Below are 19741 nucleotides of genomic sequence, written 5' to 3' on the forward strand. Positions count from 1 at the left end.
TTTTTTTTTTGAGACGGAGTTTCACTCTTGTTGCCCAGGCTGGAGTACAATGGCACGATCTAGGCTCACTGCAACCTCCGTCTCCCAGGTTCAAGTGATTCTCCTGCCTCAGCCTTCCCAAGTAGCTGGGATTATAGGCATGTGCCACCATGCCTGGCTAATTTTGTATTTTCAGTAGAGACGGGGTTTCTCCATGTTGGTCAGGCTGGTCTCGAACTCCCGACCTCAAGTGATCTGTCCGCCTCGGCCTCCCAAAGTGCTGGGATTACAGGCATGAGCCATCGCACCCGGCCGGCGTCTGCAATTTGACAAACCAAGCATGTGGCCCCACTCCAGGGTCTGTGGACACGATCCAGCAGGTTGGTTTCCACTCTCCCTCCTGTTCATAACCTTTTCACAGACATTTCTCTTCTGAGCTTCACAACTGCTCCCAATATACAGATAGGGAAACTGAGACCCAGTGAAGCTAAGGGGGTGTAGGCCACATTCATAGGGCTCGTCAGTGGCAGAAGTGGGCCTGTAATCCACCTTTCTCACCAGCCCTTTCTTCTGCTGTAGGTGGGAGAGGGATAGTGGCTGGAGCAGGTGGACAGGGGACATGATCATGCTGGCAAGAGAGCACAAGATTTAGCGGAAACACAGACGCATCCCATCCAGACATGACCTCGGCCAGCCACGTTATAGAGAGAGTCAACTGATTCTGCAGTAAAATGAATGGGGGTTAGATGTTAGAAAGGACTTACTGGTTGAGAAACCACAACAAGAGAGGAAACAGAAGGGCAGGGCACCTTCTTCTGCCACCCACCTGTAAACAGAGGGCTCAGCCCAGCTGGAGGCAGGGCCTGGCTGGGTTGCCCACGGGCCTCACCTGCAGGAAGGACAGGCTGGCATTGGTGGGCAGGTAGGTGAGTTCCAGGTTTCCCTGCACCACCTGGCAGCCCTGGTAGAGGTGGCGGAGCATGTCCAGGTGGGTCTCAGGACTGGCAGGGAGCCGCAGCTTCATGTCTGTGCCGGTGCACACTGGCAGGAGAGAGCAGATGGGTCAGAGGACACTGGCGGGGGACCTTCTCAGACCTGGCCACCCCATCCAAACTCACTCCAAGTCATGCCACCTCAGACAGGGAGAAGCCTGACTGAAGGACCCCTCCGCCCATGTCCCTTGCACACTGCAGGTTTAACAGCAGGAGAAAGCTTGCATGCTTGGGAAGTAGAGGGATTTCAGGGGAAAGGCTTCTTCTGACTAGGCCCACCCTGTGCATTCAGAGGCTGCCCCAGCGTGCCAGCCCTGGGGAGCTCGCCCGCCAGTACAGGGTGTTGGCTGGCAAAGAAAGGCTTCCTTTGTCCCAAAGGCACAACTCAGGGCAAAGGGGTAAAAATCCCCCAAGAGAGGCGATGATGAATCATGAATCTTCTGGATACCCCCTGCCCCTCTCCCAAGCAAACAAACTCGGTGCATTCTCCCTATGCCATTCCAGCACACCCACATGCCAACCTCTTGGCAAGGGATCCACACCCCCGTAATGCCACCCAGAGAGTGGGGAAGGAGGGTCAGCTGGAGTTGCAGCTGAGGCATGGGACAACCGGGGCCCTGGTCATTGCAGAGACCTCTGGGAGTCCCCCATGAAGAGAAAAGGAGCATCAGATTCCAGTTGTGGGCATCTGGACCCAGGCTGCAGATCCCAGGCCAGGGTGAAGCATGCGCCAGAGGTTCTGTGCTGGCACCCTCACCCTGGCCACCTCCTCAGGGCAAGACTCCAGAACCAGCTGGCAGAATGTGTGCCACGAAACTGCTGCCACAAAGGCACTACGTCAGCCCTGCATACCTGCCCAGCGCGAGCCATCAGCCATGGGTCATAGGGCTGAACTGCCACACCTGGCCCACTTGGACCCCAGCCTGGTATCCCTGAGACCAGAAATGCCCACTAAGGTCAGGAATACTAGAGGAGGTAAAGCACCCCTGGTGAGGGGCGCCGGGGTAGCAGCTCACACCAGGCCTGCCAGTGAGGGGAGATGAAAGTGCCCAGTTGAACTTGTTTTTCTGCTCTGGTGAGATGAATCACCTGGCGTGTCTTGCCCAGGAGATCGGAAGGGTGGGGGCAGAGGGCACCCTCAGGCCCACAGGTGCCTGAGCTGCCCAGAATTCCTGCCGGTCACTGCTCCGCCTCCCACAGGCTACAGGCAGATTCAGGGACAGCACAAGGGCTGGCTTGGGGTCTGACACCAGGGGCACTGCTCTCCCAGCAAGTTGGAGCCTAAGGTCAAATCCTAGGGGGTAATACGAGGTACCCCCTGCCTTCAGATTGCTGGGAGAGGCTGGTAGGGCAAGCCCCCAGGTTCCCTGCCTGGGCCAGTGGCCAGTGGCCACAAACTGGTGGTCTCCTAGTGATACTCAGAGTGGCCTCTATTCCCACCTCTCTAGGCAGATACGGACAAAGAGGGAGGAACAGGAGGGAGGAACAGAAATAGAACTCAAGGGTCCATGTCCCTGAGGGAGGCCTCCCCACTCCATGCCTCACCCACTTGCACCCCCTCCTCTTCCCCACGCTTCCTCCCCCAACAGACTCCCAAGAGAAACAGGAGCTGGGGGTGGCAGGCCAGGCCCAAAATAACGCCCTGCTGCCAGGACCTCCCCCGGCCTCAGCCCTTCAGCTGCTTTATAGACACAGCTGTCTGCAGGCCCAGACCCCAGGCCCTGGCCCAAGCCCAGGGTCTCCACAGGGCTGGGGCAGGGTCCAACTCCACCCCCTGTAGCCCTTTTCAAGGGATACCAGCTGTGGCCGCCAGGCAATAGGAAAACAACAACAATGGGGAGTGGGGGCCGCCACAGTAACTGAGCTGAGCACCTACTGTGTGCCTGGCAGGCACTCTCGGTGGATCTGCATAACATGCTCCAGAGACTGGGGCTGCAACCTCCATCTTGCAAAGAAGACAACTGAGGCTGGCAGGGGTTAGCTCTCGCCTCATAAAGCTTGTGAGCAACAGGCAGGACTGGAACTCAGGCCGGCCTGCCTTCAGATCCCACATTCCTTCCACTAGGCCTAACTGCACACACACAAATCCACCCCACACCCCACGCCAACATAAATACACACTAATTCTCCCAATGCCACCGATAAACACCACAGGCTCTACGGAGGGCAGGGTGGCTGGGCTGGGTTGGGCTGGAGGGTCAGAACGGGTGGTAGCCCCACCCCACTAGTGAGTTTGTTTACCTGATTTGTGGCCAATTTGAGTCTGATTAAGAATCTTAAAGTGTTTGCAGACAGGTGGTAAAATTGGTACCCTGAGAACGGTTCCCAGGGAACTGGAGGCTTGCTGGCTAACACCCCCACCAGCCTACATGAAGTCAAGAAGGCCTTCCTGACACCTCCCTCCCACTCTCCCATCTCCTTACCATTGTCCCCATATCTGCCCTGTCCCATTGATTTTCTTTTTTTGAGACGGAGTCTCGCCCTGTCGCCAGGCTGGAGTGCAGTGGCGCAATCTCGGCTCACTGCAACCTCTGCCTCCCGGGTTCAAGCAATTCTCCTGCCTCAGCCTCCTCAGTAGCTGGGATTACGGGTGCCTGACACCACACCTGGCTAATTTTTGTATTTTTAGTTGAGGCGGGTTTCACCATGTTGGCCAGGCTGGTCCTGAACTGCTGACCTTGTGATCCGCCCGTCTCGGCCTCCCAAAGTGCTGGGATTACAGGTGTGAGCCACGGCACCCGGTCCCCGTTGATTTCCTGGGGGGTAGGTCCTAATTCTACCCAGGAGTGTCCTTGTCTCCAGGACCCTGCCCCTCAGGAACCCCAACCTCCAATTCTCCAGAGCAAAGACAGTATGAGGCAGGACCAGCCACAGGGAGCGCTAGATAAGTGTCTGCTGAGTGAATGAATGAATGAGTGGATGAATGGAGTCCAGTCACGAGTCTCCGAACAAAAGGGACCAGCTGAGGTCATGGAATCCATCTCTCTGCTCAGAGCTGGTCACAGTCCTTCATGTCTCTCTGGACTCTGGTGGTCAGGACTTGACCCCAGTCCTGAGGTTTCTCTCAGGTGGGTTCTCTCCTCCCCACCAGCTTGCAGCCCCAGCTGCTCCTCTTGCTCACAGCAGAAAAGCCAATACTTCCCTTGGTTTCCATGAATACTACAGTAAAATGACCTGTGTCCCCAAAGCTCAGCTCTCCCAGACCCATAATGTCACAGCCCATTCAAGTGACACTGGGATTCCCCGACCACAAACACCTGGTGTATCAGGCCTGACATCAGACCAGGGCCTGGGCCCAGGGTCTTTAGTTGAGAACCCTAGCTCAGCTGCTCACTGAGTGATCTTGAGCAAGTTCCCAGACCTCCAGGGCAGAAGCTAAATCGGATTCATCTCTATGCCCTGCAGTACCTGCAACTTGGTGAATATTTACTGACCTAAACTTGGCTGTAACAGCTCTTACTCCCTCAGAGGAGGTACATGAGAGTTAAATGAGGTAATGAATTGCGCAGCCATCTGTAAACATGACGAGGCTTTGTAAACAGAACTGGGACAACACAAACATTCGCTAGAATAATTCTCCCACTCCTTGAAAGAGTACACATCCCTTACCCCACCTCGGCTCTCTTCCCAGGGGGAGGATGGGTGGCCAAACATAAGATGGAGATGTCACTCTAGAGGGGCTTCTCACAGGTGGAGGGCAGGGAAGGAATCTCTTTCCAGATCATTCCATCACCCAAGGACAGGCACAACTACTCCGGGCCCCACCCCAGCCCTCCCAGTCGCAGCCCCACACTGGCCCCTCACGCTGACACTTCAGCTGTCTCTCTCACCCACAGCCCTGTGTGTCAACGTGGCCTCTGTCCCCTCCTGCCCGCAGCCCCCTGTCATGCTGGTAGGGCCCAAAAGGAAGACAGGCATTGGCTGGACAGGAAGGGAGAGGACTCTGAAGTCAGGAGGGAACCTCAGGGCCCCCAGCTCAGCTCCACTTTCTACAGCCTAGAGAAGTGGATGGAAAGGTCATTCGCCTGAACAAGAGGAGCGCTTCTCCTCCCATCTGGCCACCTGCCTGCCCCTAAGGCTTTGTTCAACCCATTATTGTTGGCTGGAATAAGACTCTAACCACCTCTTAATGCCTCCTCATCAGAGTCCAAAAATTCCCTGGACATTACTGGGTAGCTGGGAGCCTTGGATAAGTTGCTTCATTTCTCTGAACTTCCATTTTCTCATCTGTGCACCTACTTCACAGGACTGTCACAGAGATTAAATGAAACCATGGATAAAAACCTAGCATATAGGAAGTACATCGTACATTTCTTAAAAGTTAAGACAAGACAGGTTCATACAGCAGGAATATGGGTAATCCCAAACCACGAGAAAATTAAACATGCTTTGTGTTTGACTTTGGAATGCCACGTATTTTTTCTTTTTACATTTGATCCCTATCTTTTCAATTGTTTTTTTCTTGACAAATAAAATGAGTACTTTCCCCAAGTATAGTAAAGAGAGGAGGCTGTTGGAAGAATCATACTGGAATTAAAATATGAAGGAGTTCTGCAAGATTAAAAGGATGTATTTGCTGCAATTTGTAAAACCCATACCTCTAAGAAAGGATCTCAGAAAAATCCTGACCCCTCTGGGGCTCCCCCTAGGCCTCCCCTTCCCCCACATTCCTGCCCCAGACCTCACCCCTTGGGTAGAATCTGGGTGCTGGAGGCAGCTGGGTGGTACACTTTTTTTCTGAAACGGAGTCTCACACTGTCACCCAGGCTGGAGAGCATTTGCAATCACAGCTCACTGCAAGCCTCAACTTCCTGGGCTCAGGTGATCCTCCTGCCTCAGCCTCCGGAGTAGCTGGGACTTCAGGCACGTGTAATCACATCCAACTAATTTTTGTATTTTTTGTACAGAGTTTTGCCTTGTTGCCCAGGCTGTGCAATGACTTTTTAACTAACTCCTGCACAACACAATCAATAGTGCAGGTTGAGGGGTGAGGACATGAGGAGGCCCCGTCCAGAGAACCCAGCCCTCAAATCCAGCTCTGCAGCAACTGCCATTCCCTGATCAATTCCCAGCCCAAGGTGAGGAAGGGCAGCAGCTCAGCCTGACAGCTCAGTATGGCCTCACCCTTCTCATCAGAAGGTGAGAGGTGAAGATGCTTGCCTGGGAAACAGGGAGGGCAAGGATGTACTCCCTGGAAGAGAGGAACCTTCTTCCTCAGCAAGAAGGCGTGGCCATAGAAGGCTACCTCCCTCTGTTTATGGCAGATCTGGCCCAGCACCTTAAGGGAGTTCCTGCAGAGGACAGAGTTCAGCCTGTGTCCCCAAGTCAGCAGAGAGACTGCTGTTTGGCAACACAAAGCCCAGACACACAAATACAAAGACCACACAACCGAGGAACACCCTGGCGTAGACATGCAGAGATAACACGGCCATGCACTCACTCACAGAGGGCCCCTCGGGCAACACACAGCCACGACGACACCCACTCCCTCCCCAGACCCTCTGACCTATGGAGACCACCCACGACTCCCAGAACACTTTCATTTTGTCTCCCCTGCAGCCCAGTGACTCAGGGAGCAGTGTCCCTCATTGCTCCAGGTGCACTCATCCATATAGCGATTTCGAATGCATGGTTGGGGGTCGCACTGCCTGGGGTCCCATCTTGACCCCACCACTTACTAGCTGCTACTCAACCTCTGGACTGCTACTCAGTCCAGAATGCTGGCAGAACTTCCACTATAGGGGTGTTCTAGGATTAAAGGAGAATGCATGCAAAACACCACAAACAGTTCCTGGCAGAGTATACCTGGCCCAGGCTATATGTTAGCTTTTATGATTAATGCACACAGGTGGACAGATGGGTCAGGATACACACTGCCCCCACTCACCCTTCCCCACGCACAGCACCAAGGAAAAGGCAGCAGAACAACGCAGCCCTCCCTAGGCTCCCATCTGGCCTTATTTCTTAGCTTCCTTCTCTGGGAACTCTCCCACTTTACACCCCAAGAAACCCACCCCCACCCCTCCATGGTCCACGCGCTCCAAAAGTCACAGAGCACAGTCCCTAAGCTGGCCCCAAGAATCTGTTCAAAGCAAACGTCTCCCCCGCCCCCAACCCAGACCCCAGCAAGAGGCCACCCTCCGGGCCACCCTTTCCTCCCCGGCTCTGGTTGGGACAGGTTGCTATGCCACCCTCCACTCCACCACACACACACACACCCGACCCCGCCAGAAGCAGGAGCAACCAAACCAAAATCGTCTGAAGGGGAGCGGGGAGGGGCTGGAGGAGGGGCAGGGCAGAGGATCCCCCCGAGGAATCCAGCCCAGGCCAGTCCGGAGGAGGAGGCTGCCAACTGGAAAGGCTTTGAGAAAGCTTGAGGGGGCTCAAGAAGGGGGGAAACACGCGCGAGCGCGCTCTACGCAATACACCCTTTGCGGGAAAACTTTCTGAACAATTTCAGAGAACTTCTTTGACAAGTTCCCGGAGCCCCTCGGAGCCTGGAAAGCGCCAGTCTCTTGGATGGGCCATCTCGAGCCGCTGCCGTGTAACTGCCCCCTCCCGCCCGAGGGCCCGAGGGCCCGGCTGCCCTGAGCGTCTCGACTGTCCACAACTTCGGGATGGGAGAGCTCGTCCGGGCCCCTCTGGCCCCGCCGGCCGCGGGACCTCGGCGGGGCATCCAGAGGGCAGGGTCCCGCCGCTGCTCCGTCCCCTCCCCACACCAGACCCACCTTGGGTGCTCGCGGCTCCGGGGGGCAAGAGGGCGAGGAGGAGCCCCCAGCGGCACAAGGCCGCCAACTCCATGGTGCTCACTGCGGCTCCGGCCCCATGGCTCCGGCTGGACCCGGCTGGGAGGGCGCGGGGCGCGGGGTGCTGCGAGGGGTTGGGGCCGGGCGCGCGGCGCAGTAAAGGGCCCCGTGGGAAGGGGCGCGCGGCTGCCCGGGGGGCTCCCCTGGTTTCTCCGGTCCCAATGGAGGGGAATCTCAGCTTCACAACTTCATTCTTATACTTCCTCAAGCAGCCCTCCTCCTCCACCTCCTCCTCCTCCTGTGATTGGGAGCAAGCGCGCTCCCAGCTCGCCCCCTCCAACTGCATTCCAACAAGTCTGGGAGTGGCAACTCCCAGCTTCACTTTCTCCCTCTCTTCGCGCAGGCCTGGGTGCGTCCCTCCTAGCGCCGGGACGCCTGGGTTGCCTGCAGCCGTTCTCACACTTTTCCTCGGAGAATCCCTAAATGCAGAGGCTGGTGACTCTGCCCCCTCCCCCGGAGTCCGGGATAAATTCCCTAGGCTGCCACTCTTAACACCCTTTTAAGTCTCAGGTTTTATCTTAAACTTTCCTGGGGAGCTTGCATCCTACTCCATCCCAAGCCTATTTGTTTTAATATCAAATAATGGTTTTCCCACCACATCCTCTAGTAAAATTGATAGTCAAGGAGGGGGATGTGTTGTGTTTACCTTGTGGCTTCCAGGACCCCCGGGCATATCTTCTGGAATCTTTGAAGTATCTGAAAAGCATGATCTTAAGAGGGTCTACAAATTTGGGAGAAGACAGTCACATCGAAAGGACTTTTTTTTTTTTTTTTTAAACGAACTTTTGCTCTTGTTGCCCAGGCTGGAGAGCAATGGCGCGATCTCTGCTCACCACAACCTCTGCCTCCCTGGTTCAAGTGATTCTCCTGCCTCAGCCTCCCGAGCAGCTGGGATTACAGGCATGTGCCACCATGACCAGCTAATTTTTTGTATTTTTAGTAAAGACGGGGTTTCTCCACGTTGGTCAGGCTGGTCTTGAACTGCCAACCTCAGGTGATCCTCCCGCCTCAGCCTCCCAAAGTGCTGGAATTACAACCATGAGCAACTGCACCCAGCCCAAAAAGACTTCTATCTCAGTTCTTCAAAGTGCACCCTTCTTGCTTATTTAAGGAGGCACCCAGCACCCAATGAATTCAAGGTTTCTTCTTTGCCCCTTGCCTTCTATTAGCCTGCTTAATTCCACTTCTCAACCACATTCTATTTGGAGCCCCTGACCCTATTCCTTAGGCCTAGTGGTAGGGGTGGGGATGGAAGGAAGACTTTTTTTTTTTTAATTTCAACAAGATATTGCATGGGACATATTTATACGAACAAATTATTCATTGTTTATCTGAAATTCAAATTTAACTGGGCCTCCTTATTTTTATGTGCTAAATCTGGCAGTTCTAGTTGGAATGCCCCAGCCAAGAATGCAGCTATACTGGTCAAGAAGGGATCAAAGGCACCTATCAGGGACTGGAGAATGAAGGACACCAGCATCTCTTTCTCTCTTCCCTCCCCCCCATCTCCCACACCTCTTTACAGGTATACACTTGCATTTCTAAACTTGCTTCCATGTGCTGAGCACACTTGAAGCAGGCACCTCTTGTGGGACAGGTTGCTATGCCATCCTAGGGGGTTGAGAAACAGGGGCCTCTGGGACCAAGAAGACCTGGGTTCAAATCTTGAATCTGGCCAGTCGCGGTGGCTCACACCTGTAATTCCAGCACTTTGGGAGGCCGAGGCAGGCAGATCACGAGGTCAGGAGATCGAGACCATCCTGGCTAACACGGTGAAACCCTGTCTCTGCTAAAAATACAAAAAATTAGCCAGGTGTGGTGGCGGGTGCCTGTACTCCCAGCTACTCAGGAGGCTGAGGCAGGAGAATGGCGTGAACCTGGGAGGCAGAGCTTGCAGTGAGCTGAGATTGCGCCTCTGCACTCCAGCCTGGGAGACAGAGTGAGACTCCGTGTCAAAAAAAAAAAAAAAAAAATCTTGAATCTATTCCATATCAGTCATGTCACCTTGGGCAAGTGACTGAGCATCTCTGGTCTCAGTTGGCTCATCTGTAAAACAGCATCTGACATACTATGCTGGGGTTAAAGGAGATAATGCTCTGGAAGCACTCAGCGCAATACTTGGCACATAATAATTGCTCAATAAATGGTCCCAGATTTAGTTATACTGGGGCAGATCTAGGTTTTGTGGGGCCTGAAGCTTATATAATTTGGGAAACTCTCTTTAAGAAAGTAATACAAAGTTGGCCGAGTATGGTGGCTCATGCCTGTAATCCCAGCACTTTGGGAGGCCAAGGCAGGCAGATCACGAGGTCAGGAGTTCGAGACCAGCCTGGCCAACATGACAAAACCCCATCTCTACTAAAAATACAAAAATTAACTAGGTGTGGTGGCAGGCACCTGTAATCCCAGCTACTCGGGAGGCTGAGGCAGGAGAATTGCTTGAACTCAGAGGGCAGAGGTTGCAGTGAGCTGAGATCTTGCCACTGCACTCCAGCCTGGGTGACAGAGTGAGACTCCATTGAAAGAAAGAAAGAGAGCAAGAGAGAGAAAGGAATTGAACAGAAAAAGACCCTAGCACGGCTGGGTGCGGTGGCTCATGCCTGTAATTGCAGCACTTTGGGAGGCCAAGGCAGGTGGATCACCTGAGGTCAGGAGTTCGGTACCAGCCTGACCAACATGGAGAAACCCTGTCTCTACTAAAAACACAAAATTAGCCGGGCATGGTGGCACATGCCTGTAATCCCAGCTACTCGGGAAGGCTGAGGCAGGTGAATCGCTTGAACCTGGGAAGTGGAGGTTGCGGTGAGCCAAGATCGCGCCATTGTACTCCAGCCTGGGCAACAAGAGCGAAACTCTGTCTCAAAAAAAATAAAAATAAAAATAAAACAACCCTAGCACATTCATATAGTAAGGATAAGGTGGAGTTTTGTACAGGTATCCAGAGTGATAATGTAAAATTGACTTATTCCTTGGACCGCTGTCACAAACATTCGAGAAATATTGCTGTGTATGGAACACAGCAGCCCTTCTGGATGGCCATCAATATCCCTATTTTCTCTTGAGCTGGTGTTAGGGTTAGGGTGAGGATCAGGGGAACTGAGGTAAGCAATTTGCCCAGGATGTCTTAGGGCTAGAGAGAAAAGTTGAGCATGTATCAAAACTGACCCCTTACTCTCACCCCATCATCCAGCCCAGGACCTGGTCAACCTGCCTCTCAGTCCTGCAGCTTACAGCCCTGCGGGAAGAGGATGCACTGACCTGGCTCCGGGAGTCACTGGTTCATCACACCACACCTTGGAGGGCTTGCACCTGGATGAGTGTGCAGGCAGCCTTAGAGGCCATCGGGATGTTAGGATCAGGGTTAGAGGTGTCCTTTCTCCCCAGGCCCCACCCCTGCCCTGCTGTTGTGTCCGGAAAGGTTAGTCCAGTCAGAAAAGCTACCGTGGACGCCATGCTTCATTGGACCCTACTCTGTGCCACTCTGACCTACAGCCACGTTCCTCAGAACACTGAGTCCCCAAGACTCCAGAGGAGGCAGGTGTTATCATTCCCCATTTTGCAGAAGAGGAACCTTGAGCCTTGAGATTCCACGAGCTAAAGGAACTTTCCCAAGGTCACAGAGCTGAGCTGGGAACTCAGCCATGGCAGATTTGGCTTCACCCATTACCCTCAAGAGCCCCAGTCAAGGGTACCAAGAGGGGAGACAGAGGAAAGAAGTCCAGGTAACTGTAGGTCCCTCCCTCTACAAAGATCCTGCTTTCCCCCTTCACTCTCCACCCCTGCCCAAGCAAACCCATCCTCTCTGCATCCCAAATCCCAGGAAGAAACCCGGACTGGCAGACAATGCCCAGTCCCGGTGGGCGGTAGAGAGGGTGGAGCAAGCTGGAGTGGGGGCTGGAGTGGGGATGGGGGGAGGAGCTGGGGTCAGAACTCACGCCCTGGGGAGGAGGCTCGAGAGGGGCCGAGCCTCTGAAAAAGAATGAGCCCATTCAGAGCTGGGAAGCCAGAGGAAAAAACCTCGTCTGGTGTCTGACAAGAGGAGAGGAAGGGGGGCAGGGGTGGGCGCTGCTGATTCGATTTCCTCCTTAACTGTCCCTCCAGCAGGGCCTGGCAGGAGAGCCCAGGAAAGAGGATGTCTGAGGGACAAAGACAGCGAGGGGGACCCTCAGGGAAGGGAAAGGGGTGCTGGTGAGAGGGGTCTAGCTAGGGGGCTGGGGAGAGGGAGTGGGAACAGAGTGGGGCTGACTGCGGGACAGAGGGCAGCAAACTCAGATCAGGGCAGATGCGTGTGTTTTGCCCAAGACCCCAGCCTGTGGGCAGTGGAGTGACCACTGACACTGAAGAGGCAGGACAGGGCTCTAGCTTCCGAGGGTGACCTCTAAGTCAACAGGCTGGGGCTGCAACCAGCGGCCTGTGAAATGCCAGTCAATCATTGACCAGCCATGGAGACTGGGGGGCACAGGAGACTTGTGTGTGTGTGTGTGTGTGTGTGTGTGTGTGTGTGTGTGTGTGTATGCATGCACCAAAGTCTCCTCCCTCTACCTACTTCACCAGCCAGCTTGGGGTCAGAGGACTGAAAACAAACAGAAATCGGGAGGAGTCGTCTGGTCCACAGTCCGAGGTCCAGGCCACAAACTGAGGCCTACCCCACAGTGCCTTGAGGCTGAGGCACAGGTTGCTGGGGAAGTGACTGTAGGAATTAGTTCATTGGAAAGAGTTCCTCAGAGTAGGCTTGAGGTGTCCCTTTGGGCCAAAGGAGGATAACTTAGAAGCTTCTGATAGGAAAATTGGTCCTTCCTAGGGGTGGCCCTTGATGAGCACTTGTATCCTAACCATGGGGAGGCCACTCCCTGAGCCCAGGATTAGCCCTAGTCTCCAGGACAGCAAAGGGGCAGAGCCAAGCTTGCCAGACACTCTGACCCTGGGCCCCTCTTACCCGCATCTCAGGAATGCAGGCCCAGGCCCCAGGAGTAGCTTTTATCTCTCCCCAGGCTGCTCTGCTGAAACAAAAAGCACTCTTCTGTCCTGGGACTCACCTCACTTTTGTGCATGTCCACAACAGTACATGTCACTCTCATCACTGCCTGCGCAGGCATGGCTGTCAGGGTCTGAGTCTCTGTGCTGCACTGCGTTTGTCCTGGCCATTCTACTGGTGCCCCCGTTTTATCTGTGACTCTTTGCTCAGGGAGTAGCTTTGCATGTGGCCTTGAATATAGCTTTGCTTTGCCATCTGAAATAGAAGAGTTGGACAGAATGGTTCCTGGTCACAATATTTTTGGATTTGGTATAGGGACAGTGACCCCTTCAACCCCCATACTTGTCCCTTGAAAGCCCCACTGAGCCATCCTTCTCCTGGATTCTGGATTCCTTGTTTCAGGAGCACTAAGTCTTCCTGCCCGCTTCATTCCACTGATCCACTGGGCCTTTCAGGACATCACTTGCTCACTCGACTTGCTGCTGGAGGTATAGACCATTGGGGTATGAATGAGGACATTCTTGCCTCTGACTTTTGGTCCAAGGAAGAGGAGACAAGGAACCTTTGAGAAGCATACAACTATGGCAATCACAAAGTCTTGATTTCAGGGGACAATTCGTTTCTGATGGTTTCATTCACTGAACCCACCTGGTTGATTCTTCTCTTCCTTTGCCCTTCAAATCCAATCATTCTTTAAGATCTATCAACTCCTCTTTTTAATACATTTATGCTTATTCTACCTCCATCACCAGCTAGTCTGTGTCTCTTATCATTTCTCCTTTGGGCTAAAGCACCAGACTTTGATCACTACCCCTCCACCAGTGCTACTTTTGACACCCTGCAATTCTCCCCGCAGCAACAGCAGCCAAAGTAAATGTTTTATTATTATTTATTTTATTATATATATATATATATTTTTTTTTTTTTTTCTGAGACAGAGTCTCACTGTCACCCAGGCTGGAGCGCAGTGGCATGATGTCGGCTCACTGCAACCTCCATGTCCCGGATTCGAGTGATTCTCCTGCCTCAGCCTTCCGAGTAGCTGGGATTACTGGGATTATAGGCATGCACCACCACATCCAGCTAATTTTTGTATTTTTGATAGAGGCAGCGTTTCTCCGTGTTGGCCAGGCTGGTCTCAAACTCCTGACCTCAGGTGATCTGCCCACCTCGGCCTCCCAAAGTGCTGGGATTATGGGCATGAGCCACTGTGCCCGGCCTATTTATTTTTTAATTGAGACTCCTGACCTCAGGTGATCTGTCCACCTTGGCCTCCCAAAGTGCTGGGATTACAGGCATGAGCCACCACACCCAGCCCTATTATTATTATTATTATTATTATTATTATTATTATTATTATTTTATTTTCGAGATGGAGTCTCGCTCTGTTGCCCAGGCTGGAATGCAACGGTGCAATCTCAGCTCACTGCAACCTCCGCCTCCCGGGTTCAAGCAATTCTCCTGCCTCAGCCTCCTGAGTAGCTGGGATTACAGAAGCACACCACCATGCCTGGCTAATTTTTGTATTTTTAGTAGAGGATTGCTTTAGCCCAGAAGTTTTTGGCTGCAGTGAGCCATGATCACACCACGGCACTCCAGGCTGGGCGACAGAGGGAGACCTTGTCACAAAACAAAAAAAACTAATAGTCTACTGTTTACCAGAATACTTATTAATAGCAAACAGTCCATTTACACACATTTTGTATGTGATATGTGTTATATACTGTATTTTTACAATAAAGGAAGCTAGAGAAAAGAAAATGCTACTAAGAAAATCATAAGTAAGAAAAAACATATTTACCATTCATTAAGTGGAAGTGGATCATCACAAAGGTTTTCATCCTCATCATCTTCACATTGAGTAGGCTGAGGAGGGGGAAGAGAAAGGAAAAGAGATGGGGTTGGTCTTGCTATTTTGGGGGTGGCAGAGGTGGAAGAAATGTGAGTATAAATGGACCCGTGCAATTCAAACCTGTGTTGTTCAAGGGTCAACTGTATTTAACTCGATGCTTGCTACTGCATGAAATTGTTTTTACATTTTTTCTTTGTGTTTTTGTTTTTGTTTTGAGACAGAGACTTGCTCTGTTGCCCAGGCTGGAGTGCAGTGGTACAGTCTTGGCTCACTGCAATCTCTGCCTCCTAGGTTCAAACAAGTCTCCCACCTCAGCCTCCCAACTAGCTGGGATTACAGGCACTTGCCATCATGCCCGGCTAATTTTTATATTTTTGTAGAGATGAGTTTTCACCGTTTTGGTCAGGCCGGTCTTGAACTCCTGACCTCAGGTGATCTGCCGCCGGCCTCGGCCTCCTTAAGGGCTGGGATTACAGGCATGAGCCACCACACTCGGCTTTTCTTTGTTTTTAACTGATTATATACACAGACGGTACACACTTTTAAAGGTACAAAAATAAAAAGCGTTCCTGGCCAGGCACGGTGGCTCACGCCTGTAATCCTAGCACTTTGGGAGGCTGAGGCGGACGGATCACCTGAGGTGGGGAGTTCAAGACCAGCCTGACCAACATGGATAAACCCCGTCTTTACTAAAAATACAAAATTAGCCAGGCGTGGAGGCGCATGACTATAATCCCAGCTACTCAGGAGGCTGAGGCAGGAGAATCGCTTGAACCTGGGAGGCAGAGGTTGCAGTGAGCTAAGATCGCGCCATTGCACTCCAACCTGGGCAACAAGAGCAAAAACTCCGTCTCAAAAAAAAAAAAAAAAAAGTGTTCCTTACTTCCCTATTGATCAGGCACATAGTCCCACTTCCCACCAGAGGCAAGAACTATTTCCACTTTCTTTTTTATCTTTCTAGATATATTCTCAAAAATAACAACCATAATACTATGCGCATAACACGTACCCTTATTTTTCTTCACATGGGGTACTGTATATAAGTGTATAGGTGTACATACACATGCATACACACACACATATTTTGTTCTGCACTGTGCACTTGATACTTATCAAAAATATTTGGCCAGGTGTGATGGCTCATGCCTATAATCCCAGCACTTTGGGAGGCTGAGACAGGTGGATCACCTGAGGTCGGGAGTTCAAGACAGCCTTACCAACATGGTGAAGCCCCATCTCTACTAAAAAATAGAAAAATTAGCCGGATGTGGTGGCACACACCTGTAATCCCAGCTACTCGGGAGGCTGAGACACAAGATATATATATATATAGATATCTATATCTATATCTATATCTATATCTATATCTATCATGAAGGTTTTACCATGCTAGTACATTACAAATCTGCCCCATTCCTATTAATTTCTGTTCAGCCTTCCATTGTATGGCTCTCCCTCCATTAATATAATTCATTCCCTATTGATGGACATTTAGTTGTTTCCTTTTTCTTCTTGCTATTGAAAACAATGACTAATGCTACCACAAATAACTGTACTTAAACAAATTTGCACTTGTTTAGGTATACTGGAGCTTATGTAGGTATACCTAGGAGTGAAATTCCTGGGTTAGAGGGTATGTGTGTGTGTGTGTGTGTATATATATATATATATATATTTTTTTTTTTTTTTAATGTAGATGGAGTCTCGCTCTGTCACCAGGCTGGAGTGCAGTGGCATAATCCAGGCTCACTGCAACCTCCGACTCCCTGGTTCAAGCAATTCTCCTGCCTCAGCTTCCCGAGTAGCTGGGATTACAGGCACGTGCCACCACGCCCAGCTAATTTTTTTGTATTTTTAGTAGAGATGGGGTTTCACCATGTTGGCTAGGATGGTCTCGATCTCCTGATCTCATGATCCGCCTGCCTTGGCCTCCCACAGTGCTGGGATTACAGATGTGAGCCACCGCACCTGGCTTCAGTCTTTTGTTTGACACTTGTTTATGGCCTGTTTCCCTCCTCTGACCATGAAAAGGACAGTGCCTTGTTCATCACTCTGTTCCCAGAGACTTGCACATGGTAAACTTAATAAACATTTGATGAATAAGGAACCCACATTGTAGACTCTCTACCAATTTTGATCTAAGAACATGGTCAGCTTGCCGTTGAGCCTTTAGCACACTATACTTTTTTTTTTTTTTTTTTTTGAAACGGAGTTTTGCTCTTGTTGCCCGGGCTGGAGTGCAATGGCACGATCTCGGGAGTTTCTCCATGTTAGGTCAGGCTGGTCTCGAACTCCTGACCTCAGATGATCCACCTGCCTCGCCCTCCCAAAGTGTTGGGATTACAGGCATGAGCCACTGTGCCTGTCCAGCACACTCTACTATTAACATATGCTTTGTCTTTTTTTTCCCCCATGAGTACAATGGCTGATACACAGTAGGACTCAATAAGCCTGAGTTGAAGGAATGAATTAGTGACTTTTCAGACTGTGGATCACATCTGAAGCCAAATACAAGTTAGGAAGAAGGACAAGCTAAGGAGGCTCAGGGGAGAACTAGGGGCTCCAGGCTAGAAAGTTGGGAAGAGAGGCCAGGTAATCGCCATCTAGAGATTGTTATCTGGGGCTGTGCTGGCAGGGAAATTCTCAAGAGCTGTCCCAGAGAGACAGTACCCCATCTTCCAAGAAGTCAACAGAACAGAAGTCTCTACTCCCACTTCCACCATTAACCTAGGATTGCTTTTTCCATCAGGTATGTAGGCATGGGTTTTCAAGGACCTCTGAAATACTTTAGACCCGAACAAATTTCCATTGTTAGTTCTAAAATATAAGAAAGCTGCGAAAATTAATATTTTATGGCCGTGTAGCATGGCTCATGCCCGTAATCCCAGCACTTTGGGAGGTTGAGGCGGGAGGATCACTCGAGCCCAGGAATTGGAGACCAGTCTAGGCAACATAGCAAGACCGTGTCTCTACAAAAAATAAAAAAAATTAGCAGGGCATAGTGGCGCATGCTGCAGTCCCAGCTACTCAGGAGGCTGAGATGGAAGGATCACTTGAGTCTGGGAGGTCGAGGTTGCAGTGAGTCGTGATCATGCCACTGCACTTCAGTCTAGGTGAAAGAGCGAGAGGCTGTCTGGGAAAAAAATTTTTTTTAACTAAATGTATATAAATGTAGCAATATGTCAACTATTAACAGCAATTAGATTGAATTATATATGTGTATAGTTATTTATAAATCTTATTTAATGTGGGGCATTACTGCATTTCAGTATGTTTGACATAATATAGGATGAGGCCTTCAAAATTGGAATTTTCTTTTTCTTTTTTTTTTGAGTTTCGCTCTTGTTGCCCAGGCTGGAGTGCAATGGCACAATCTTGGCTCACCACAACCTCTGCCTCCCTGGGTTCAAACGATTCTCCTGCCTCAGCCTCCCGAGTAGCTGGGATTACAGGCATGCACCACCACACCCAACTAATTTTGTATTTTTAGTAGAGATGGGGTTTCTCCATGTTGGTCAGGCTGGTCTCAAACTCCTAACCTCAGGTGATCCATCCGCCTCGGCCTCCCAAAGTGCTGGGATTACAGGCGTGAGCCACCACCCCCAGCCTTACTTAGGAATTTTCTAAAGGGGAGAATCCCTATTTTGTCAGGATTTCATCCTCTTTAATCCTAAATGTCCATCTTTAAATGAGGATCCTCATAAAAAGACTCATCCCAGAGTCACAGAAAGGACAAAATGAAATGAAAAAAGAAAAAAAAAGTATTGTAAAAGAACTAATCTGTAAGATGCAAAGTAGTATTAGCACTGGATTTCCGGTCAGCTCCTGGAGGGCTAAGGGGTTGTTTTGTTCATTTCAGCCTCTCAGTCAGTATCAGTTGGGTGGTCAACTCCAGGGGACACTATTCATGTTATATTTAACTGGAAGAATTTGCCATTCACAGAAAATGCAATGTGAATGCTGCTCCCCAGAGCACCATTCACAGAAAATGCAATGTGAATGGTGCCTCCTGGAGATTTTGCCTTGCTTAGCAAGGTGCTAGAGCTAAGGACTCAGAAATGTTTGTTAAGTGAGTGAATGGAATCCCAGGCTACTTCTTACTCATTCCAACCCCCAGGACGAAAAAGAAAAGTTGACAAGGGGTGAGGAGAGTGGGGGAGGAGAAAGGGTGATCCTTAGCTACAAGGCTTCTATGAGATTGGGTGTGGGTCGGTGCTGATGGGAGTGCAGGGGAGGTGAGCAGGGAGAGGATACTAAAGCAAGCGTCCTGTTCCCAGGGTTCCTCCTAATTTTCCTAGAAATATTACTTCTCTCCGATCTCAGTGCAGAACCATACTGATGATTTTACAGCCCTGGATTTGTCAAGTTCTTATGTTGATGTATGCTGTTCATTCATTAAACAGAAGAACAAACAAACGCACTTAGCGCCTACCATAAGCCAAATTCTGTGCTGGAGGTAGAGTGGTGAACAGGACAGCAAAGGTTCTACCCCGCATGGGGAAGCAATCACCCTCGGGAGGTGGTACTTCAATTGCGACTAGAAGAAAAAAGAAGAGTGAGTGATTCAGACCAGGCCAGGCAGTCAGGAAGCTTGAGGGGCATAGCCCTCTGAAGCGGGTCTGGAGCAAGGGAGTGAAGGAGACCATTGGGCAGGGGCCAAATCAGGCAGGGTTTGTGGAGACTGTATTTTACCCAAGGTAATTGGGAGCCAGTAAATAATTTTAAGAAAAAAAAGTGATATGGGCAAATTTTAATTTTTCAAAATGGAGCGCAGGTTGGAAGAGGCAAAAGTAGAGGCAGGGAGAGCCATTAAGAAGCTACTGCGGCTGTCTTGGCGACACATGATGGTGTCTTTAACCAGGGTGGTGCCAGAAGAGATGGAGAGAAGTGGATAGTTACAGGTACGTTTAGGAAGTAAAATCCGACAGGGGTGGTGACAGTAAACAGCCCTACCTCAAAAAAGATCATGGAAAACACTTCAGTTTGCTCATTAACCCATCAGGCATCCGCCTTCCCTTAACCCTATCGCCTCGATATATGGACACAGCAGGGGGACGAGGGGCGGGGCAGGCGCCCACAAAAATCCGGGAACTTTAATTTAAACTGTGTGGACGTCAGCGGAGAGTAGAATAAAGAA

The 19741-nt window shown here is 50.9% G+C and overlaps 1 protein-coding gene across 7 annotated transcripts in view; it reads right to left on the reverse strand.

Moving 5' to 3' along the window:
- The window catches only part of ERBB2 (erb-b2 receptor tyrosine kinase 2), a 40442-nt gene extending 20705 nt beyond the window's left edge, over positions 1-19737 (reverse strand). For 2 of the 7 annotated variants that reach the window (XM_063598667.1, XM_055102262.2), the window contains exons 1-2: positions 7700-8054; positions 869-1020 (exon numbers count right to left, since the gene is read on the reverse strand). In XM_063598667.1, coding sequence (XP_063454737.1) covers positions 869-1020; positions 7700-7772 — 225 coding nt within the window. In that variant the 5' untranslated portion in view covers positions 7773-8054. Of the gene's footprint in view, positions 1-805; positions 1021-7699; positions 8065-8423; positions 8881-12813; positions 13008-14553; positions 14619-19036; positions 19142-19557 lie in introns of those variants that run through there. The other 5 variants (XM_008956807.4, XM_034941947.3, XM_034941946.3 and 2 more) reach the window with 5 other exon arrangements.
- Between the last annotated feature and the right edge of the window lie 4 nt (positions 19738-19741).

This window comes from Pan paniscus, chromosome 19 (assembly GCF_029289425.2).
Source record: "Pan paniscus chromosome 19, NHGRI_mPanPan1-v2.0_pri, whole genome shotgun sequence".
Taxonomy (NCBI): domain Eukaryota; kingdom Metazoa; phylum Chordata; class Mammalia; order Primates; family Hominidae; genus Pan; species Pan paniscus.